Raw genomic sequence first — 23,470 nt, forward strand, 5'->3', positions numbered from 1 at the left:
TCCTTCCCACCCCAAAATCTGGTCATCTGTTAGACCCTGAGCACATGATCAAGACCCACCAAGCAGGCATCTTGAAATAGGATTCTCTGTACCGCCTCAGAACACTGGTCCACCCTCTCCGGTGTTTCAAAACCCTTGGCCTTTGTTCTCATTTACCTTGTCAGTTCCGTAGTTTCCAAGGCAGCAGGTGAAATCGTCAAATCCCCAGCAGAAGGTTTTGTTCCAGAGCGGGGGGATCAAAACTTTGTTTCTCTCGACGGCCAGAATGATTTTCTCGGTATGGATGATGTGTCCGATGGCTCCCTTGGGTGCCTCTGAGCAGAAGAAGGAGATCACAGCTTATCCTATTGTTTCTAGAGTGCTAAGAGTGACTTTGCCTCCCTTGCAAGGTGTGCGTGTCTCTCTAACTATGCTGGGTGATGTGACCAGCACCAGAGGCTAAAAGCCACCCTGGGGGCGAGATGCAGCCACATTCGAGGCAGGGCTATGGAAACACATTGACACACACCTGGGGGAGGGGGTGTCATGCCAGGAGGCACCAAGTCCCCTCATTCCATCACATTAAACTTCACAGTGCAAGTGAAGCCATATGGGCCACATGCTTCCTCCTGCTTCCAGTGTTGCCAACTCCACATAGCAGGGAGTCACCAGACAAACCCTGAAACGTCTCTAGATGTAGCTGTTTAAGCACTCAAAAGGACTCAAAAATGTCATCAAACAAAATTTCCAGAGAATTCGACAGAGAATTACACACACACACACGCGCGCGCGCACGCACACACACACACACGTATAGGCACAAAATCATTCACAAGCAGCTCAATAGTGTTAATAAAATCCATTCCTTGCTCTTCTTACTATATACTGTTGCACACTAGAAGCAACTACAACAGTACACTGTCATCACCAGGAGGGCACCCTCTGCTCATTGGGAAGGGCGCTCTGTACACTGCAGCCCAGGTTGGCTGGGGTTGGGTAATTCAGCTGAGCCTCCCTTTCTTGCCAGCCTGGATTTGAGCCGGCAGGTTAGTGAAAGGGAGAGCCCAGAGCCGGGGGAAGAGGGAATTCGCCTGACCTGAGCTTGGCGCTGCAGGGAGCCAAGAAAGTAGATTTAAAATAAAAAATCAGCTAGCCGGGCCCCTCCCCCACTTCCAGGGTTTCATTTCTGAAAAGAGCTGAGCAGCTAACCCCCGGCCAAGATAGGGGAAGGAGTAAAGGGGAGTCAAACTCAAGCTAGCTCCACCTTTGATCCTGTAGTAAGGGCTTCGTTCCTGGAGGCACGGTGCCCCCCCCCCCAATTGGGGCACATGGCCCTGTCTCATCCCACCCCACCTTCCATCCGTGCGGCTCTCCTTGCTGGCTAACCTGCCTCCCCCACCCAGCCCGCTTCATTAGCCGTCTTTCCCTGCATCACAGAGTGTGCTACCTACTATGGAGGGGCGAGAAAGAACACATTTGGGTAAAAACAAGCCCTGGCTAATGTGCTGCTCTCTCCAAAGTGCACCTGGCTTTAGCAAAGTATTTAATTAGCCTCCACAAACTTCTTTTCCTCGCCTGCAGATTATAGTGATCTCAGCCCAAGAAGCCCTGTCATGCGATTCCTTCCGAGGACATGCTCAATTGAGATGTAATGACATTGACTTGGTGTGCAACAGAATGTAGTAAGAAGAGCATGGAATGGATTAACACTATTGAGCTGCTTGTGAATGATTTAGTGACTATAGATATTGGTGACTTCTTTCTCTGATTGTCACTGTAATTGGCAGTGAAAGTCACTAGATTTGTCAGGGGTCACTTTGACACTTATTTTCTCACTAGGGAAACCAAAAAGTCACTAAATCTAGTGACAAAGTCGCTAAATTGGCAACACCCACTCCACCTCCTGCAGGGGAAGAAGCACCATGAGCTACCACTCCAAGACTGATGGGGGGCAGACGCCAGCCATATGGACCACCTGACTCCTGCCCCTTCGGGATGGGGTGAAGGGAGAAGAGTCCAGGGCCCATCTGCAGACACTTTGGTTGCTTGTGTCTCCCCACCCCAGACTGTGGTCCCTAGAGAGTGGAGAGGGCAGGCATGTGGGGTGAACTAGGGCTGGGAAGGCGTTTGACTCTGGGAGCTGGCCAGATGGGAGGTTTGTGGGGAAGGCTGTCATGGGGGGGAGGAGAATTGTAAAAAACAGTTACTCACCTTCTCGTAACTGTTGTTCTTCAAGATGTGTTGCTCACATCCATTCCAATTAGGTGTGCTCACTCCACATGCACAGTCATCGGAAAGTTTTTCCTTAGCAGCTCCCGTCGGGTCAGCTGTGGAGCCCCCTGGAGTGGCACCTTCATGGCGCTGTATATACGACCCTGCTGACCCGGCCCCTTCTCAGTTCCTTCTTGCCGGCTACTCTGACAGAGGGGAGGTGGGTGGGTTTGGAATGGACATGAGCAACACATCTCAAAGAACAACAGTTACGAGAAGGTGAGTAACCATTTTTTCTTCTTTGAGTGATTGCTCATATCAATTCCAATTAGGTGACTCCCAAGCCCTACCTAGGTGGTGGGGTCGGAGTTGTGGAATCGCTGACTGGAGCACTGCTCTGCCGAATGCTGCATCATCTCTAGCATGCTGGATGATGGTGTAATGAGAGGTGAACGTATGTACCAAGGACCATGTTGCCACCCTCCAGATCTCCTGCATTGAGACCTGAGCCAGGAACGCCACCGATGAAGCCTGCGCCCTTGTGAAGTGTGTCGTAAGAGCCGGGGCTGGAACCGTAGCTAGGTCGTAGCACGTCTGGATGCAGGACGTGATCCACAATGAGATTCTCTGAGATGTGACTGGGAGACCCTTCATCCAGTCCACCACCGACACAAAGAGCTGGTTCGACTTTCGGAACGGCTTCATGCGCTCAATGTAAAAGGCTAGCACCCACCGAACACCCAATAAGTGGCGCCTCTGTTCTTGGATATTAGCGTGAGGCTAAGACAGGCAGACAAATGTCCTAGTTGGTGTGAAAATGTGACACCACCTTTGGAAGGAAGGTCGGGTGAGGTCTAAGTTGTACCTTGTCCTTATGGAAAACCGTGAAGGGAGGGTTGGACGTGAAGGCCTTTAACTCCGACACCCTTCTTGCTGAGGTAATGGCAACCACAAAGGCTACCTTCCACAACAGGTAGAGAAGGGAGGAAGTCGCCAGCAGTTCAAAAGGGGGCCCTGTTAGTTGGGAGAGGACCAGGTTAAGGTCCCACACAGGGACTGGTTGACTAATTTGTGGGTATAACCATTCCAGGCCCTGAGGAAACAGGGAACCATGGGGTTGGTGAAGACGGAACGCCCGGCCACTTCTGGATGGAAGGCTGAAATGGCTGCAAGGTGCACTTTGATGGACAACACTGCGAGACCCTGTTGTCTCAGGTGCAGTAGGTACTCCAAGATGAGTGGTATGGGAGCCTGGAGTGGGGGTGTGCGATGCTGAGCACACCAGAATGTAAACCTCTTCCACTTTGCGAGGCATGTGGCCCTAGTGGAGGGTTTTCTGCTGCCGAGTAGGACCTCGCTTACCGGTTCTAAGCAGAGGAGCTCCATGGGGTTTAGCCATGAAGCTTCCAGGCCATGAGGTTGAAGGACTGGAGGTTGGGGTGATGAAGACAACCGTGGTCCTGTGTGATCAGGTCCAGAAGTAGTGGTAACATGATCGGGGCATCCACAGACAGCTCCAGGAGTGTGATGTACCAACGTTGGCAAGGCCACGCCGGCACCACCAGAATCATCCGTGCCCTGTCTCTGCGGACCTTGAGTAGGACCTTGTGGATGAGGGGGATTGGCGGAAAGGTGTACAACAGATGTCCTGCCCAGGGGAGCAGGAATGCATCCGCAAGCGAGCCTGGGATGTGTTTCTGGAAGGAACAGAATTGAGGGCACTTTCTGTTGCTCTGGGTGGCGAACAGATTGACCTGGGGAAACCTCCATCTCTGGAAGATGGAGTGTATGACATCCGGGCGGATGGACCACTCGTGACTGCGGAAGGACCTGCTGAGGTGGTCTGATAGTTTGTTCTGAGCTCCTGGTAGAAATGATGCCTCCAGGTGAATGGAGTGGGCTATGCAGAACTCCCATAGCTGGAGGGCTTCCCAACATAGAGGAGAGGAACGGGCTCCACCCTGCTTGTTGATGTAAAATATGGCAGTAGTGTTGTCCGTCAGAACTGTCACACACTGTCCTTGTAGTTGGGCCTGAAACGTTTTGCATGCCGCACCGCCCTCAACTCCTTAATATTGATATGGAGTGAGAGCTTGTCCTGTGACCATAGGCCCTGCGTTTGGAGATCTCCCAAATGCGCACCCCATCCCAGAGCCGACGCATCCGTTACCAGGGACATGGAGGGCTGGGGGCTGTTGAAGGGGATGCCCTCGCACACTGTCTGAGGGTCGAGCCACCATTGAAGGGACTCGAGTACTCGCTTTGGCACAGTGACCACTGAGCTCAGGCTGTTGTGCCCCGGGCGGTAGACCAACGCGAGCCACACTTGGAGGGGTCTGAGCCTCATTCTGGCATGCCGGACCATTTAGGTGCAGTCTGCCATGTGACCAAGGAGACTCAGGCATCCCCTTGCCTGAGGCCTTGAATAATGTCTGCCATCGCTTGGAAGCAGGCCTCTGGCAGGAACACTCTTGCCTTTATCGAGTCCAATACCTCCCAGATGAACTCTATTCTTTGGGTCGGTAACAAAGTCGACTCACATTGAGGAGGAGACCCAGTCTCTCAAAAGTGGATCTGACCAATCGGACTTGAGACTCCACCTGTTCCCTGGAGTGTCCCCTGAGCAGACAGTCATCAAGGTAGGGGTATACCTGCACCTGCCTCCTTCAGAAGAAGGCTGCTACGACCAACATGCACTTGGTGAACACTCAGGGGAGCTGTAGATAGACCGAAGGGGAGGACTGTGAACTGATAATGGTTGTAGTTGACGACAAATCTGAGGAATCGTCTATGTGCAGGCCATATAGCTATGTGAAAGTACGTGTCTTTCATGTCGAGGGTGCTATACCAGTCTCCCAGATCCAGGGAAGAGATAATAGCACTCAGGGAGACCATGCCAAACTTCAACTTTTCCCTGAACTTGTTGAGTCCTCGCAGGTCTAGAATGGGTCTGAGACCCCCTGGGCTTTGGGAATTAGGAAATAATGGGAATAGAACCCCTTGACCCTGAGCTCCTGAGGAACCTCCTCCACCAAGGAGCGCCTGCACCTCCTGGATAAGAAGTTGCGTGTGAGAAGGGTCCCTGGAGAAGGATGGGGAAAGGTGGTAGGAGGGAGGGGAGGAGCAGAATTGGAGAGAATATCCCACTTCTACCGTATGAAGAACCCAGTGGTCTGATGTTATTTGGGACCAGGCATGGTAGAAGTGGGATAGACGATTCATGAAACAAGGAGAAGGATCCGGTGCCATGGCGGATGCACTGTTCTTGGGCGCACCTGCAAAAGGCCTGCTTTGAGCCCGACGATGGCTTGGTCGGGCCTTGGCCCTGCCCAGAGCGTGGATGGGAAGGCTTGCGCCTGCCATTTCTTACCCCTCTCCCCAATAGAAGTCCTGCCTCGTCCGAGGAGGATAGGGGTGTTGTTGTTTCGGCTTAAAATGCCTGCGTTGGGTTGCTGGGTGTGTATGCCCAACAACTTCATGGTCGCGCAGGAGTTTTTAAGGCTGTGCAGCCTGGAGTCCGTCTGGTCTGAAAATAGGCCTGCCCCATCAAAGAGGTCCATGATACTTCCTTTCCTTCCTCAACTATCACTGCAAATTCAGCTCTGGAGTCCGTTGGCACCAGCTCCTTAAACTTCAACATGGAGGCCCAAGAGTTGAAGTTATATCTGCTGATGATAGCTTGCTGGTTAGCTATCCTTGGCAGTGGGCCCCCAGTTGAGTAGACCTTTCTTCCAAAAAGGTCCATTCTTTTTGACTCCTTAGATTTAGGAGTCGGTCCCTGCTGACTTTGTCTCTCTTTCTCGTTTACTGCAGACACCACCAAAGAGCAGGGCTGTGGGTGCGAGAAGAACAACAAGGAGTCTGGTGGCACCTTAAAGACTAACAGATTTATTTGGGCATAAGCTCATATCTACTCTGGCGACACCATCAGAGGACCCAACCACATCAGCCACACCATCAAGGGCTCATTCACCTGCACATCCACTAATGTTATATATGCCATCATGTGCCAGCAATGCCCCTCTGCCATGTACATTGGCCAAACCGGACAGTCCCTCCGCAAAAGAATAAATGGACACAAATTGGATATCAGGAATGGTAACATACATAAGCCAGTAAGTGAACACTTCAATCTTCCTGGTCATTCTATTACAGATTTAAAAGTCACTATCATTGAACAAAAAAACTTCAGAAACAGACTTCAAAGAGAAACAGCAGAACTAAAATTCATTTGCAAATTTAACACCATTAATCTGGGCTTGAATAGGGACTGGGAGTGGCTGGCTCATTACAGAAGCAGCTTTTCCTCTCCTGGAATTGACACCTCCTCATCCATTATTGGGAGTGGACTACATCCACCCTGATTGAATTGGCCCTGTCAACACTGGTTCTCCACTTGCGAAGTAACTCCCTGCTCTCCATGTGTCAGTATATAATGCCTGCATCTGTAACTTTCACTCTATGCATCCGAAGAAGTGGGGTTTTTACCCACGAAAGCTTATGCCCAAATAAATCTGTTAGTCTTTAAGGTGCCACCAGACTCCTTGTTGTTTTTGTAGATACAGACTAACACGGCTACCCCCTGATACTTGACACGGTGCGAGAAGAGGTACTCGTAACCTTTAGAGGGTATGAAGTATTTCCATTCAACCCCTTTTGCAGTAGGCGGAATGGATGCAAGGGGCTGCCACAGAGTCTTGATATTGCTCTGGATAGTTTTTAATCAGTGGCAAAGTGACTCTAGATGGCCCCTGTGGTGCCAAAATGTCCACCATGGGGTCCTCAGGTTCGACCACCTCTGCCTGCTCCTGATTGCCACCAGGGACCTCATTGTCAATAACTGTTGCTGTGGCAGTAGCCTGGTCCGGCGGCGGGTGAGGTGGAGCGCCTTGTGCCTTGTGCGGACGCCGTCTCGGAGCCCCGAGGTGTGGGTCTGTCTCTGAGAGGTGGGACCACTCTACTATCCGAGAGCCCTGGGCCTGGTGGTAAGCCCAGGGAGTCCAAAAGGACCACTGTATAGGAGGTTGCCACTGGGGCTGCCAAGGCACCAACCCTGTGTCGTGTTGATACCAGTGCCAGTCCAATGTGTGCCGGCTACACGGGGAATAGAACAAGTCGGCATCAGAGTCTGATGAGGCAGGCCTTGACCTTGATGACCACGGCAGCACCGAACAATACTGTGCCGGAGACCAGTGACGAGGAGCTAGGGCGGGGGACTCGAGCTGCTCCGTTGCTGCCGGAGACTGGTGCTGCTCACCCGGTGCCGCTCACCCGGTACCGCTCCTCTCTCGGTGCCAGGGAAGGTGCGCGTCACCCAGATGGTGCTGGGGAACCCCTCCTGGAGGCTGGCGCCAGCAATCACTGTCGAGACAGGGGCGCTCTGGAGCACTGCCGTGGAGAGCGGTGCCGATCTGGAGAGGGCGACTGCCTCATCATGGCAGGTTTGCTTCTAGATGGTGCTGGATGATGTGGCACCGGAGGCTTGTCTCTACCAGCCGGGAGCTGAGATGCCATCATGGCAATCAGATCCCTCGCAGCTTCAAAGAGAGAACGGCTTCTGTCAGTTTTCCTGTGCCTCTGGGGAGTGGGAGCAGTGCCAGGCTGTCTCTGCAGTCTGTGGTGCCGGGGAGCACCAGTGCCGAGGGTCACTTAGGCCCAAGTCATTTCTCGGCACCGTGTCTTGTACTGAAGCTGGGGTGCTCCGCATGGACGCGCCCAATGCTGGGTCCTGACGATCAGTGGCAGGTTGGGGAGAAAGAGAGGACTCCACTAGGAGCTGTTTCAGGCAGAAATCCCGCTTCTTCTTCGTCCTCAGGTGGAACGCCTTGCAGATTTTGCATCTCTCTGTTTGGTGCGCTCCCCCAGACACTTGAGGCAAGAGTTGTGGGGGTCACCTGTAGGCATAGGCTTACTGCAGGTTCCGCAGGGCTTGAACCCTTGGGACCGAGGCATGCCCCGGGACCCAGGGGGAGGATACGGGATTGGGGCTAGACCCCACTCCCACTACCTAATCTACTAACTAACAAGTACAAAACTACAAACTACAACTACAAAGTAAGCTAAGGGAAGCACTTGCTACGCAAGCCACCACAGTTCCAACTACCGGCACTGGCGGTAAGAAGGAACTGAGGAGGGGCCGGGTCAGCAGGGTCATATATCCAGCGCCATGAAGGCGCCACTCCAGGGGGCTCCACAGCTGACCCAATGGAAGCTGCTAAGGGAAAACTTTCCGACGACCGTGCATGCGGCGCGCACACCTAACTGGAATCGAGATGAGCAATCACTGGAAGAAAAATGTACAAGTTCTGTACCTTTGACAATTGCATATTTGTTGTTTGTCTCTATCCATTCGTCTAACTTGTCTGATTAGAATATAAGGACCATCTTCTATTCTGTCTGTACAGCACCTGGCACATGGGGCCCTGACCCTGGCTGGGCATGTAGGCACTACTGAGAGAGAGCAGAACAGGTCGAAATGTTTCTTTCCAAAATGTTTCCCCTGCCCCCAAAATAGTTTTTATTCCTTCAAAAATGAAAAATGTCATGAAAAGCTTTTTGGTGTTGCAAATTGTCCTGGTTTTTGATGAAACTGAAAACTTCAATATTTTATTTTTTCTCCCTATTTCCCCCTGAATTCAATAGAATGAGTGAAGGGATTTGAGGGTTTGATTGTTTTTGAATTTTTTTTTTTCCTTTTTCAATTTTCTAGCTTTTCAAAACTACCTCCACATGGGGAAAGTTACAGAATAGAAAAAGGGGGGATGGTAGGGAGGTAAATAAAAAAGTGTGTGTGGGAGGGGGGAACCATGGACATCATTCATTTTATTACATTCCATGGAGAAAAGGGGGGGGAGGGGAAGAAAGAGGAAAAAACATTTCAAAAATTCAAAATAAAAAAAAAGTTTGGCAAAAATAATAATAAAAAAAACCTAAAATGTTTTTCTACTTTAGACCACATGAAATAAGAATGACTTCAAATTTTTGAATTTTTTCATGGAATTATTTCTTCCCCTTTTCAACCTCTCCCTCTCTCTCTATAAATAATAAAAACTACATGACATGGCAACATGGACCTTGATGGGATCAATTCAGTACTTTGCTAAAATAAAGCTATGCCCAGCTGTAGGGTTCAAACACATCCAGCTCTTTGCCTGGTCAAGGACTTTTCACTGATTTATACATGCAAGACGGCTGAATTCACGGCACTGCCAGCACCTTTGATTGTGACAGGAGAGAGCTTCAGATTTTGCAGACTGCTGAGCAACAGAGGCACATGTCCAGCTGAATGCAGAGAGGACGCAGCCTCTTTCGCTGATGCATTTTTGCCTGTGGCATTCCTGGATGGGTGGGGTTTAGTGAAGAGCTAGAACAAAGGAACAACACTTAAAAATATATTTAAAACAATCTGCCACAACACGTAGTGGATACATCTGTCTCTCTGTGGTACTTCTATACACCCCATCACCACAGTATCTGAACACCTCACCAACTTCAGTGGATTGATCCTCACAACATCCCTGTGAGGTAGGGAAGACCTATTATTCCCATTTTACAGATGGGGAATGGAGGCTAAGTGACTTACCCAAGGGCACACTGGAAGTCTGTGGCTGAGCTGGGACCTGAACCCAGGACTCCAGAGTCCCAGGCTAGCACCCTAACTATGATTAGATCACAAATGAAATGAGTTTGGTGGTCTCATTCTTGCCCTCTGAATGCCTTCCTACTGCTTTGCCTATAGCTTGATTTCCTCTCAGCTCCGTGTTCTTCCTCGCTCTGATGGGATTCAGGGGAAATGCAGCCATCTGGCCAGGGCCACGCAGAGGATTCAGGGGGCCTGGGGTCTTCAGCGGCGGAGGGCCCCCGCCGCCGAATTGCTGCTGAAGACCCGGCACTTCGGCGGCGGGTCCCGGGGCGGAAGGACCTCCCCGCTGTGGGTCTTCGGGACACTTCAGCGGCGGGTCCCGGAGCAGAAGGACCCCCAGCTGCCAAAGACCCGGAGCGGAAGAAGCTCCGGGGGCCCGGGCCCCGCGAGAGTTTTCCAGGGCCCCCGGAGTGAGTGAAGGATCCTGCTCCAGGGGCCCCGAAAAACTCTCGTGGGGACCCCTGTGGGGCCCGGGGCAAATTGCCCCACTTGCCCCCCCCCCTCTGGGCGGCCCTGCATCTGGCCTCATCTCTAGGAAGTTCTCAGCAACAAAATGTCTAGAGGAAATAACTGAGTGGCTTTTCTTAAGGGGGATTATTATTATTTCTTATATCTCTGCTTCTCAGCCTTCCTGCTGCTGTAGCCTTTGACTGTAACAAGACAGAGCTTCAGATTTTGCAGGGTGAGGAGTAAAGGGGGTACAATGAGGCGAGGAAGTAGCCTCTTTCCCCCCATTCTAAAACTAAGGTCAAAACTGTTTAACAAGAGGATAAAGACGTTGGCAACGGGACCACGCGGCTCGAACAGGCCCCTCTGCTTACTTCTGCAAATCTGACAGCAATCCTGGCTTCTCCATGAACACAAAGCCAGGGTGACTGGGCTGCAAAGGATGCCCGGTTTATCCTGATTTGTGCTGCTCCCTGACCCACTGTGCTGATCCATTGGACCAGTAGAGCAATCGGCGTGTGTCACAGGGTGCAAGGCACAGACCAGAGATCGACGGGTGGCAACACTCCAGGGGTGAAGCTGCTCCAGGGGAAGCCTGCTCTCCTCTAAAGAATCCTTGTTGCTTTGACGACTCTCAGATGAAAACCTGAGATGGACCCTGTGTGGAACCTTGGATTCAACCCAACCTCACCCACCTAAAGTCTGGGGAGGTTTAGATCCAGATCTGGTCTGGACGCTGCAGCTTAGGTCCATTTCTGTAATGGGCCTGAACCAGAACACCCTGGATTTTCTGATCTGAATCCAGATCCAAAAGCCTGGCAACTCGGTCCCATCTCTGCCTAAAAGCAAACATCCTAGATCCCAATGTAAAGTAGAACTTGCTGAGCTGCTAGGAGTCAGCACGTCGAGCTGCCTTCATGTGCGTGTTTACATCATAGATACTGAAGGGAGGGAGCAGGGGGTGTGTGTGTGTGTTTATACATTGTACACACCCACTTGGGAAATAAACAGCTAAATCTTAGGGTCTTCAAGAATGGGAGGACGGCATAGGCAGCTCTAAGCCACCTTTGCCCAGCTACATACAGACCCCGAACCTGGCAGTTTCCGGAGGACTGCCCTGGGAAATGGGAAATCCTTTACTGTTTTGTGGTACAAAGACAACATGGGCCAGAAAGCCCTGTGTGTGCGTGTATTGCACAGCCTGGAGAAACAGAGGGCCAGATCCTCAGCTGGTGTAAATCAGCATAGCTCCATTACGCTGATTTCCACCGGCTGAGGATCTAGCCCAGAGAACAGTGTATAGGTGTATTTCCTCTACTGCATGAGACTTTACTCTCCGAAGCTGGTCACTTCCCCTGCTCACAGGGTCCTTTAGCTTCTTTCTTGGCATGCAATCCCACTTCCAGCCAGCAGAGCTCTGGGTAAGCACTGTGCGTGCAGCACCTCTCGGCTCACTTTATGCCATGGCAAGTTTTCACGTATTCTCTGCTGAGATCTGAACATCCCACAAATAAGGGATGTCTGAAATCCACCCCCAGAGCCAGCTCTGGTGTTTGAAAATGGCCCCTTCTTATATGAGGGGATTAAATATTACCCTGGAACTTAACCCATGTGTTTTCTAATATACAGGTTTGTATATTACACTCGTCACTGTAGTATCTGAGCGCCTTCACTGAGACAGTATTTTCTCCCCTAGGTACAGAAAGCCCAAGCCTCTCCCGATGATTTTTAAATTGCAGCAGGGGATGATCTCTCTACCACACAGAATAAATCTGACTTCACAAAGGAGTGTGTTGGCCACAAAACACTTACTGTGTGACCCCGGACAAGTCAGTTAGCCATTCTATACCTCGGTTCCACCTCTGTACAAAGGGCATAACGGCCCTTCCTTACAGGAGTGTTGTGAGGATAACCCCATTGAAGATTGCAATGCACTTTGAGATCCACTGAAGAAAAGTGCTATATAGGAAATAGGTATTATTAAGTGTATGGCAGGGAGTGGAAATCTTCAGACTTGACTCTGAGCTACTTGCACCAGATTTACACTGCTACGACTGCACTGACTTAAGAAGAGTTATGCCCAATTTACCAGATGCACCTGAGAGTAAAATGGGGCCCTTAATTTTCATCTTACAGAGCATTTAAAGGCAACTATGTGAAAATGGTACCATGGACCATATGAGCTGGCTGTCACAGAACCCAGATCAGATTTGCTCAGTTCACAAGTAAAAATATAATTTGTCTAGCTGCCAGCCCTGCAAACCCACCCTGGGCTGAGAGAGTCAAGCTGAGCTCTTTCCTTTTCATGCACCATCATCAGTGATAAAAATTCTGCAGGCCAAATCGTACTCTGAGCGACACCCGTGCAACCTAACTGTCTCTAGTTCTGCTCTCAGCTACCCCCAGGCAAACTCTTTGTCCCTCTCTCCCCATTCACTGCTGCCCTTCACCTTGCGTCGTCATTTACACCTGTGCAAAGTGTGTGTGGGGGAGTAACACAGTACCAGGTCTGAATGAGTCATGTGTTCTCCTTTTGACCTAGTCTCATGTCCAGCCCCTGTAATTAAAACAACAAAGTGAACGGATGGGGAAGAACAAACGTGGTGCTGTACCTGTTTCGGTATCTGCCCGAAGTTGCTGACAAATCCCAGTATGGTGCTTTTAATCAGAGGATCGCTGGTGTTGTTGAGGTCCACCTTGTCTCCATAGAAGTAAGGGTGAAAGGTATTCACTGCCTCCACTGCAGCTGAGCCATGTTGCTTATGACCAAAAATGAGATCTATCCATTGATGGAGATGTGCACTAACATAGTCACTTTCCAGCGCCTGGAACCAAGAGCCAAAGTTTGTTCAATAAGGTGCATCTGTTTTAGATACATTGCCAGGCTGCACTTCAGACTGGTTGTGTAAATACAGAGCTTTTAGATTCAGAAATGAGCTCCTCTGGTTGCTTCTAATTCTTCTTACACAGTCACCTCTCAGCACAGGCGGGCTCAGCGGACATTGTCCCAAGGCAGCTAAGTGGGCTCACAGACTGGCATTCCAGGCCTGGTCATTGTCACAAGTCAAACAAGCTCAGTGGCTTCCACCTAGAGCAGGGGTGGGCAAACTTTTTGGCCCGAGGGCCACATCTGGGTATCAAAATCGTATGGCAGGCGGGCCATGAATGCTCACGGTTCCCGGCCATTGGGAGCTGTGGGGGCAGCGCTTGGGGCAGGGGCAGCGTGCAGAGCCCTCTGCCTGCCCCTATGCATAGGAGCCGGAGTGGGGACATGCCGCTGCTTCCGGGAGCCACGCAGAGCCCCAGCATGTATGGAGCAGGGCAAGCCCCAGACCCCGCTTCCCTTCAGGAGCTCAAGGGCCGGATTAAAATGTCTGAAGGGCCGGATGCGGCCCCTGGGCCGTAGTTTGCCCACCCCTGACCTAGAGGATACTTTGTTCCCATCACACAGTCAATGCATGGTCCCAAGAGCTGAGTTTTTGCTACTCAGGAGAGGTGCCGAAGTACAGGGGCACTGCAGGTCAGAATGGAGGGGCAGTGGCAGGGCTGGGTGAAGCCCATTGCTCGAATAGCAGGAGGCGCTGCAAGTGAGGACTGAGTGGCATTGGCAGGGCTAAGTTTGCCCTGCCCTGTAGCCAGTACAGTGTCGTGCCAATGCTCCCTGTCATCCCTGTGCTCTGGGAACTCCCAGTGGCGCTGTGCGCCACCACACTGCATCTTGAAGGCACTTAAATATTTACCCAGTGCTTTGAAACCACAACGCACCATGCCAGTGCCATGTGTTACTGACAGAGCATTTCTATCTCTCTCCGGCTTGACTCTGCGATGACGCCTGGTGCTGCATTAGCGGGTCTCCCCAGAACACCCTCCCACCCAGCATGCAGCAGAAACAAATGAGCGAATGGGAGCCCGAAGAACGGCTCATTTCACAGAGCAGACAACTAGTCAAATGCAGCCCGTCTAAATTACCCTGTCCGCAGCGACACTGATCAAAGGGTAGCTTAGGGAACAAGCACGTCATACAACCTGAACAACAAAAACACACAACGCCTGGGCTCCAAAGCCGTTCTCCTTAGTGAGAGCAGTTAGCATATGAATTACATACAGCAAACTGCTTGGTGCTGGTCAGCAACGCACAAGGAAGTGCATGATGGATTCAAAGGCGACAGAGCAGCTGTTCAGTTTGTGTTTGAAAGTCACTTTCCCGCAGCTCCACTAGCCACAGTGAGAAAAACATGCATTTTAACAGCAACCCTGGGGGCTGCTTCACAGTTCCTCGTTTTGGGGTGTGAACTGGCTCATCCCAACTTTATTTTAAGAGCAACCCTTTGTTCCCCATCGCCTCAGAACCAAGAACTGGGGTGCTCAACGCTGTTGGAATGGACTTTTTAAATGGTCTTCTTTAGGAAATTAACAAGATTTAAAGAGGGATTGGGCATTTATACGGACAACAAAAACATCCAGGGTTAGAACAGTACTATTTGGGAAAAGATACAAACCCCCATACTTCAGGGTTCATACCCACCTCTGACTACTCAGGGTTAGAGTGAGACCTTCATGGGGGGCCGATTACCCCACATTTCACTACTGTAGGAATCTTGCACCTTCTTCTGAAGCTGCAGTGCTGGCCATTGTCAGATACAGGACAGTGGGCTACAGCCTGAGTCTGACCTCATCTATTGCAGATCAGTCTACGGGCAATCTTGTAAACTTGATACTGTTTCTTTGCTGAACTGCACCCAGCTGAGAGTCTAATCCATTTGGCACAAAGAACATGGCTTTAGTTGTGGTTCTTTAAGTGCAGAGAGCATGCACAGCACTGCACAAGACACCAAAGGCACGGTCCCAGCCCTGGAGACCTTACAGTCTAAACAGGCAGACAGTGGATTTTACAGTACCTGACAAGCTCGCAAATATCTATGAATATATCCTCATAACACCCCTGGGAGTCAGGCCTATGATCCCCACTATACAGACAGGGACCTGAGGCTCAGGAGGATTAAGTGATTTGCCTAAGGTCACACAGGGAGCCTGTGGCAGGGCAGGAAATTAAATCCAAGTCTCCTGAATCACAGCCAAGTGCCTTCTCTGGAGGCAGGGAAGAGCCTGATAAGCAAGTCCAGGGGATGGCCAATCAGGGAATCCATGTCTACTTGACTCTAGTGGCCAGACCTACATGTATGGAAGCAGGGAGTGGGTACAGATGCTTCTGCAACCCTGCAGAGGGGCTGTTTGGGCGCTCCATTTCCAGCCTCCAAATTTGGGTAAGGACTGGTCTGTCCCTGCCGCAGACTTCCTGTGTGACCTTGGATAAGTCACTTCATCTCATCTGCACAATGGGCTAATGATGCTTCTCTCTCCCCCTTTGTGTGGTTAAACTGTAAACTCTCTGGGGCAGGGGCTGATTCTCACTGGAGAGGTGGCTGGAAACGGAATTCCCGTTCCATGAGAAATTCCAACATTTCAAAACTTGGGTCCATTCCCAATTGGAACACACAGAAATTTCTAAATTTCTTGTGGAACGGAGATTCCAAAAAAACTGTACTCTGAAACCTAAAAACATTGCATTTCAAGAATGCCAATAAATTATAAATGGCAACATTCACTACCCTCCATTGTTGTTTGCAGTGCTGTTGTAGTCGTGTTGGTCCCTAAATGCCCCCAACAACAACCAGACAATTACTACGCTCTCAAATGAACTTGCACAAAAAGACAAAAACACCACATCACCTGCGGGTGAACACTTCTCACAAAGTGACCACTCTGTATCTGACCTCTCAGTTCTCATCCTCAAAGGAAACCTGCACAACACCTTCACAAGATGATCCTGGGAGTTTCAATTCATAACTTTGCTAGACACTAAAAATTACAGACTCAATCAAGAGACTGGATTTATGGCTCCTTACAACAGTCTATAACCCACTAACCCCCCTTTGTCCTACGACTGCAGAAGTGCTATTTGCCCACTTCACCTTGAACTGTCTCTTGGAACATGTATTAACTCCTTACGCTAAAAACAATCTGTTCCACCTTGTATTTAGCTGTGACACTCTGATTATCTTTCCAAGATCTGAAGAAGAGCTCTGAGTAAGTTCAAAAGCTTGTCTCGTTCTCCAGCAGAAGTTGGTCCAAGAAAAGATATGATCTCCCCCACCTTGTCTCTCTAACATGTTATAATGAATATAAAATATGATATACATATAAAATATTAGAGATAAAATACAACATATTAAAAATTACATTATAACATAAAAGTTGAAAACAAAAGGATAAAGTTACTCTTTCCCATTGAAAATTTAATTGAAACCTGGAGCATTCCCACCAGAATTTTGATTTTGACAAAACTGCATTTTCTGATGGAAAAGTGTTCCGTTGACAATGTTTCGACCCGCTCTACTCACTATGTGTGTACCTGTACAACGCCTAGTGTAATGGGCCTCTGACGTCAATCAGGACCTCTAGGTGCTACTGGAACCCAAGTAAAACAATAACAAACAAGAATATGACTGTAGCTTCTGTAAAAGGACTGGTTAGTTAAAGTGGAGTGTTTGCACCCCTGCTTTGGGTTAGCCTGTTACAGAGACAAGAGACTCTGCAAAGTTCAGAACTAGATTTGAACCTCCTCCAAGCTGGGGTGTGTTTGAGTCTCATATTTTTGTTTGGGCCCATCTCTAGTACATCATATCCATCTCCCATTGACTGGGATCCACTGTGGTGCCAGACCACAATGCCTGAGCTACATACTAACCTGTCTATGCAAGTGGATAAATTTATAAGGGTCTCCATTCGCCCAGGGGGGCAGCTGCACATCCCCCAGCACAGTTCCATCCTGCATGCTGCCTGCAACATTTACAAAGGGAAAATTAGGTACAAGAACCAGCCAGAGTCATTGCCTAATGGCAAATGGAAATCAAGCTTTTCCAAAATCCAAGAGAGCCTGGGGGCCTGAAGAAGGTCAGATAACTTCCTATTCCCACTGGTTTTCCCTTGTGCAATTTTGGGTTCTAGCGGAATATGGACGAGGCCTCCTAAAATACTGCAGGAAGCTGTTTCTCTGGGGATTCCCAGTCCAGTTTGGTAGATCTAGAGTGATCAAATAGCTGAGAGGATATTCTAGTGAGAATGCAAACTCGCAGGTGCTTGCCCAACGAGGAACCTGCAGAAGGTCTCTCTTTGCTCGTCATTACCACAATAAAATCACACATGTTCTCAACGTGAACTCTGTTCTAGCCCTGACTACGGACTGGATCCAGACAAACCTGTCACCATCTGCTTTATTGAAACACTATCATTCTATGGGCCTCAGCACTGGGCAGTGCTAATCACTGGAGATAATTGCTAAAACAGCCCATTGCCAGGGATTTTCACAGATTCATAGATTCCAAGGCCAGAAGGGGCCATTGTGATCATCTAGTTTGAACTCCTGTGTAACACAGGCTGTAGGACTTCCCTGAAGGATTCTGCTCTACAAAATCTGTAATCATCCTTTGCTTGCCATTAATTTCATAGAGCGACCCCTTGTTCTTGCATCATGGGACAGTGTAACAGGGATGTGCAAATCAGTTTTCACTGCACCTATCATCATCTTAAATACTCCAGCCAAGTCCCGTCTCTCTAGAGCTGGGCTCTGATCACAAAATCCAGACCAAGGTTAAGGTCTGGACAACAAACGTCCCCAAGATTTAGGAGTGTGTGGATGTGGGCTTCTGCCCATTATAGAGGCAGACTGACTAGAAAAGGTATAAATGTAAATTTCAGATCTATGTTCCGGTTCACCCCATTTGGCTCCATTCAGATCAGGGTCTGGGTTCTGATTTCAATCACCCAAAGGGTTCAGCTGTGTTTGGGTCCATCGCTTTTCTAAGGTTTCTCCTCTCAAGGCTAAATCACCCTAGGTCTTTGCTGCCCGTTAGCAACCTCTCCCTGCCTTGGCTTTCCTTAGCCCATGGCTCACCTCACCGAGACCTTAAATACTGAAATGTGACCAACATGCAGCTGGACACTAACACGGCTGGTTAAGTTGCCTTGGCTAGTATGAATCTGGGATGATTCTCACCATTGTACAGATGGGAAACTGAGGCACACCAAGGTCACACAGGGTGTCTGTGGCAGGGAATTGAAACCAGTTCTCCAAGGCTCTAGGGCAGTGCCCTAACCACTGGGCCACCCTTGCCAACTCTTCTGGCTATCTCCACAGAAGACAGCCCTGAAATGGGAGACTGAAACCAAAGCCCCTTGAAACTGAGATGCTTTGGGTCTGGATCCAAATTCACAGCTCAGCCCCAGGTCAGCCAGCCAGGGCAGCTGCGACAGCCAGATCCCATCTCCCAGCACAACGCCGGTAGGAGCGCTCACACTCCAGTACTTACCAAATTCAAAGTGATTGCAGTTGGTTAAGAATTCAGGCAAGTAGAAGAACTCAGGGATGAGCTCCCGGACATCACTCATGTTCTCTCTCGACGCCGAGTCCCACGTGTTCTTCACACTGTGAAACATCCGGTCTGCTACATCAAAACTTCCCCCCTGCAGACATGGGGAGAGACAGACAGACAGTGATCAGGGCTGGATTTCCAATGTTCTTCGTGACCTTACACTAACCAAGAGGCAGATGCCGAATCACAGCCCATTTTCTAACGATAATCTAGGGACATATCAAGAAGGGCCTGACTCTGCCCTCGTTTATGCAGGTGTAACTGAGAGGGCAATCAGGCCTGGAGATATTGTCTAGCTTGCAGGAACTTGGAACCAAGCAGAAATGTGGCTCTCCTACATTAATGCTGATAATGATCATGCCTTTCTGTAGCGCCTCTTACGTCCAAGTGCTTTACAAACAATGGGCCTGACTCTGGGATACTTCCTTAGACCCTGACTCAGGAAAGCAATTAAACGAATGCTTAAATACACCACATACACATGCTTAATTTTATGGGCGCTAAGCGTAAGTGCCCTTCCTGAATAGGGATGATTTCATAAAATCAGGGCCTTTGAGAAATTTTTTTATTGATTTAATTGGAAGTTTTGCCTAGGATGGAGACCATGATATATTTCAGGTGTCATTTTCAAATGTGCCACAGTGATTTAGGAGCACAGGTTCTATTGACTCCCAAAGGGATTTGTGCTCCTAAGTCACTTAGGCACATCCCGAAAGCCCCCCCCCCTATATTTATATTGGGATCACAACCCCCACCGCTGAAACACATTTACTTCTAGCATAAAGTAACTATTTATCAGCATTAAGCCACTTTATCCAATAGTGAAGACAGCCATGCTTCACTGAAATTGCAGTGGGAAATTTGCCTCATTAGGATTTTGGTCTCCTGCCCCTGCTGCCACCCTTGTGAAAAGTGCCCTGGGATTTCCATTGGCCAGAAGTGCTTAGGACTTGGTTTCACATCTCATCCAAACCCCTCCACACTAGGCTGGGGTGTTGTGTCAGTATTGACTCAGAACGGGGACGCACCTAGGTCTTTCCTTGCCGGTCTCCCATCCACAACCGCCCAAGCCTACTTAGCTGGTGACACCTGACTCAATGCAGAAGGCTGTTTTCCGTAACTCCCTCTTTTCCTATAAATGTAGATTAAAGATTCCAACAGTGGCACTTCGAGTATGTCGCTGCTTGGAGCTAGGGGTGTGGTTCCCAGCTGGAGCAGACATACCCCTGCTAGCTCTCATCGGGCTAGCACACTAAAAATAGCAGTGTAGCCGCAGTAGCACAGGCAGTGGCTTGGGTTAGCCGCCTGAGAACGTACCCACGGGGTCTAGACGGGTTTGCCCTCGGCACGGCTAGCCTCTCCCGTCACTGCGGCTACACTACTCTTTTTAGTGCACCAACTCGATGACAGCCAGTACGGTATGTCTACGGGAGCTGGGAATCACACCCCAAGTGCAGATATACCCTTGGAGACACTGATGAAGTGCAACTCCGCACGGCCTCTTGGTCAGGGCTTGGGGTAACTCCACCATTTAACCCAGAATATTTCTCCAAACACCACCACAGAACATCACACAAGATTTTTCCAAGTCCCAGGCAAATCCTGGAGAATATGGGCTTTCCTGGCATCTTTGAAGGAAAGGTTGGATATAGAAGTTAATTTATTGGGGCAGGAAAGATGGCCCACTGGATGGGGCAGAGGTGTGGGACTCAGGAAGCTCAGATACTCTGTGTGATCTTGGGAAAGTCACTTATTCTAGTCTGCGCCTCAGTTCCACGGTGGTAAAATGGGGCTAGTCCTTCCTTACTGCCTAGGGGTGCTGTGAAGATAGAATCTGTTAATTATGAGGTGCTCAGATACTATAGTGATGAGGAACATAGAAGTACCTGGACAGATCAACAGAGCTCATTTCACTCCTGCTGTTTGCCCACTTTGTTAAAGAGAAGCCAGGAAGCATTTGGGGACCACAGGAACAGCCCTGTGCTCAGCCAGTAGAAGCACCCTAAATTCCATCCATAAGGTAGGAAGGAATATTAGGGCAATTAACAGAAGCTTCCAGTTCAGCTACTGTGTTCCACAATCCTTTTCACCAAGAGAGATGGTGGCTTCAGGTACAGTCTGCATTGGATTCATTTATAGCAGGGCTAGGCCTCACCAGTCCAAGGTGGACCCTTGGCCCTTCTCCTGTTGGGAGACTGGACCAAATGAAAGAGGATCCAGAGATGCTATTTCTGGAAGCTGAATTCCGGCACTGAGCTACAATTGGGCTAGCCAGACCATTAGGCCTCTCCAGAGAAAACATTCTCACTCAGGCTTCATTGGGCCTAATTTTATGTAAGGGTTTGGTGATGTGAGTAATTTGTTTCACATATGGCAGCTTCCCAAGCTGGATTTGAGAAGTCAAAGGCCAGGTAACATTAAACTTGACCTGGGTGCCTACAGGCTGCACTTCAGCTGATGCGAATCCCCAGTGATTAATTTTGTGAGGGACTAAATTTCCTAGCTGCTACTTTCCTACATGCAATCAGCTTGCTCTGTACAGGCATGGACATAAGTTAGTGTAACCCACTGGTGCATGTGTGTTACAGGTCCCTAGCTCTGCTGATCTGCAGAGGATATGAATTGTGACAGCCCACAGCTACAGAGAGACACCCCTTTAGCTCAAGCTGTAGCAATTCATGCTTTTAGCTCCCCAGTTCGGTTCCAGGGGAGGGACATTGCGTAAGCACAAATAGTGCCAGATTTGCATGCAAGCCCGTAAGGTTCTGTCTGTTGCTGACTTGTTGGGATAACCTCATTTCCTCTGTTTACCTCTCTCCTCCTCCTGTTTGCTTCAGGAGCTAGATCAAGACTCATACGTCCCTTCTACCTAGTTACAGGTGACTGGGGTTTACCTTTCAGTCTCTTAAATATAAAAGTGACAGAAAAGCATTCACGCAGTCCAAAGAGAGGAGCTGTGCGTGTGCAAAAAATGAGACACCTACCCCTCCACCATATCACACTGCAGAGCAAACTCCACCTTTGGGTAAGCAGGTGCATGCCACTGAAGTCAACGGAGCTTAAGTTTGGAATGTGGCTGTTCTGCTCCTGTCCCCGAAGATCTATACTAGGCCACTCCTGGCCGCAGTCCCGCACTTATAACAAAGGGAAACACCCAGCTGTAGTCTTAGCAAAGCCGTTTTGGATCAGAATTTTGGCCCAGTCTCATCTCCAATTCACAATACCCGGGCATGACTTCCACTCCACTTCCTTGTTTCTTACCCAGCCCACTGAGCATCGTGGAGCCTTTCCACTCCAACTCCAGGGATCACAAACGAACCTCTGACCAAGATCACACAGGCAAGCCTAGCTAGGAGACAATCTGATGCACAAGGTCATCTTGCTCTTGATCAGTATCAGGCAAGGACCCTTGGAGTCAAATTCACATTGAAATTAAAACAGGGTAGAAGGAGGACTATAAATAAATCAACAGCTAACAAGTATCTCATTGAAGCATATTAAAGGGCTTTGTATATTTAATCTTCACACAGCGCACTGTGTCTGGTAGTGATTGATGCTTTTTCATCTTTTTTTGCAGCTTTTATGAGAGCTGATGGTAATCTCCTGAGAAACAATATGATTTGTAATAAAACGATTACCTGTATTAAATAAAAATAATATATACATAGGAAATGCTGTTAGTGTGACAAATCTGGTTAAAGATATTACCACCAAGAAAAAATGTGATTTTTTCCCTGGCTGTCTAATTCATTTTAGGGAAAAGTAATATCTTTAAAACTTAAGCCTGTATTATTTATAAAGGAAGCAATAACTGATTTTCCCATTTCTTATATTAATAAATTTATTTGCATATATTTATATCAGAATTAATGGTTTTTTTCTCTCTTGGAATACAAAAACTGCACTGAGAGGGAAAAAGAAAATCTGGAATTGCGTTATGCTTTTAAACTGCACATTAACATAAACTCTGACAGCTTTTTCATGGGCCACATGGAGTAAGACCTAGGGTTTCCTTCCTTTCTGTGAAGCCATTTCAGTGATCAGGGATATGGGTTAAATTAAATACTGTTATAGCCACAGTACAATAAGGGGCTGTGCAAAGCGGTTAGGCAAAGCGTCCACAGGGGAGAATCTAAGTTAGAATCAAACTGCGCTCCTATAAGAATTGATTCTGTGGGGACCGAGCATGTGCCATTGATTATAATGTTGAGGGATTATAATACTGGGTCCTGATAGGGCCTTAAATCCAAGGAGCTCAAAGCGCTTCTCAGATGGCTATAAAGACACAAAACTTTACAAGCTCCCTAGAGAGGCTAACCAGCCATTATCTGCATTTACAGGCAGAGTTTCAGTGACACATCTGGAGTCACTGAGAGAGCTGGGAATAAAACCTACATCTCTCAAGTCCCAGTGCAGCGTCACAACACAACAGTCCCCTTCCACCCACGTTGAAGCCCATTACACTTAATGAAGTATCACAGGCTCTGGAATCCCTTTTTTGTATGTTCCTTTACTAAACAACACTGTCCTAGCCCCCCATGGATTGCTGGGTGCTATCAACTCTGTGGACTAGGGGAATCAAGATCTGCAGCCAACTCTGCCCTTTTAAAGGAAGTTGGATCTGAGATGCTGTGTTTCCCATTCGGATGAGTTCAAACTGGGGGGTTTGGAGCAGGCCCATCACAATAAAGCCTCTCCTCTTCTTAAGAGGCAGCCCTCACCTCAGCCTCCATCTTATCCCTCTTATCACATGACTATT

General features: G+C 49.0%; 1 protein-coding gene across 1 annotated transcript in view; it reads right to left on the reverse strand.

Annotated features, from left to right (window-relative positions):
- WDFY4 (WDFY family member 4) overlaps positions 1-23,470 on the reverse strand; it is a 234,004-nt gene that overhangs the window by 23,363 nt on the left and 187,171 nt on the right. Inside the window, exons 51-55 of the mRNA XM_065407457.1 lie at positions 18,649-18,802; positions 17,028-17,119; positions 12,892-13,104; positions 9,406-9,553; positions 157-314 (exon numbers count right to left, since the gene is read on the reverse strand). Coding sequence (XP_065263529.1) covers positions 157-314; positions 9,406-9,553; positions 12,892-13,104; positions 17,028-17,119; positions 18,649-18,802 — 765 coding nt within the window. The remainder of the gene's footprint in view (positions 1-156; positions 315-9,405; positions 9,554-12,891; positions 13,105-17,027; positions 17,120-18,648; positions 18,803-23,470) is intronic.

Source organism: Emys orbicularis, chromosome 7 (genome assembly GCF_028017835.1).
Source record: "Emys orbicularis isolate rEmyOrb1 chromosome 7, rEmyOrb1.hap1, whole genome shotgun sequence".
In the NCBI taxonomy this organism is placed as follows: Eukaryota; Metazoa; Chordata; order Testudines; family Emydidae; genus Emys; species Emys orbicularis.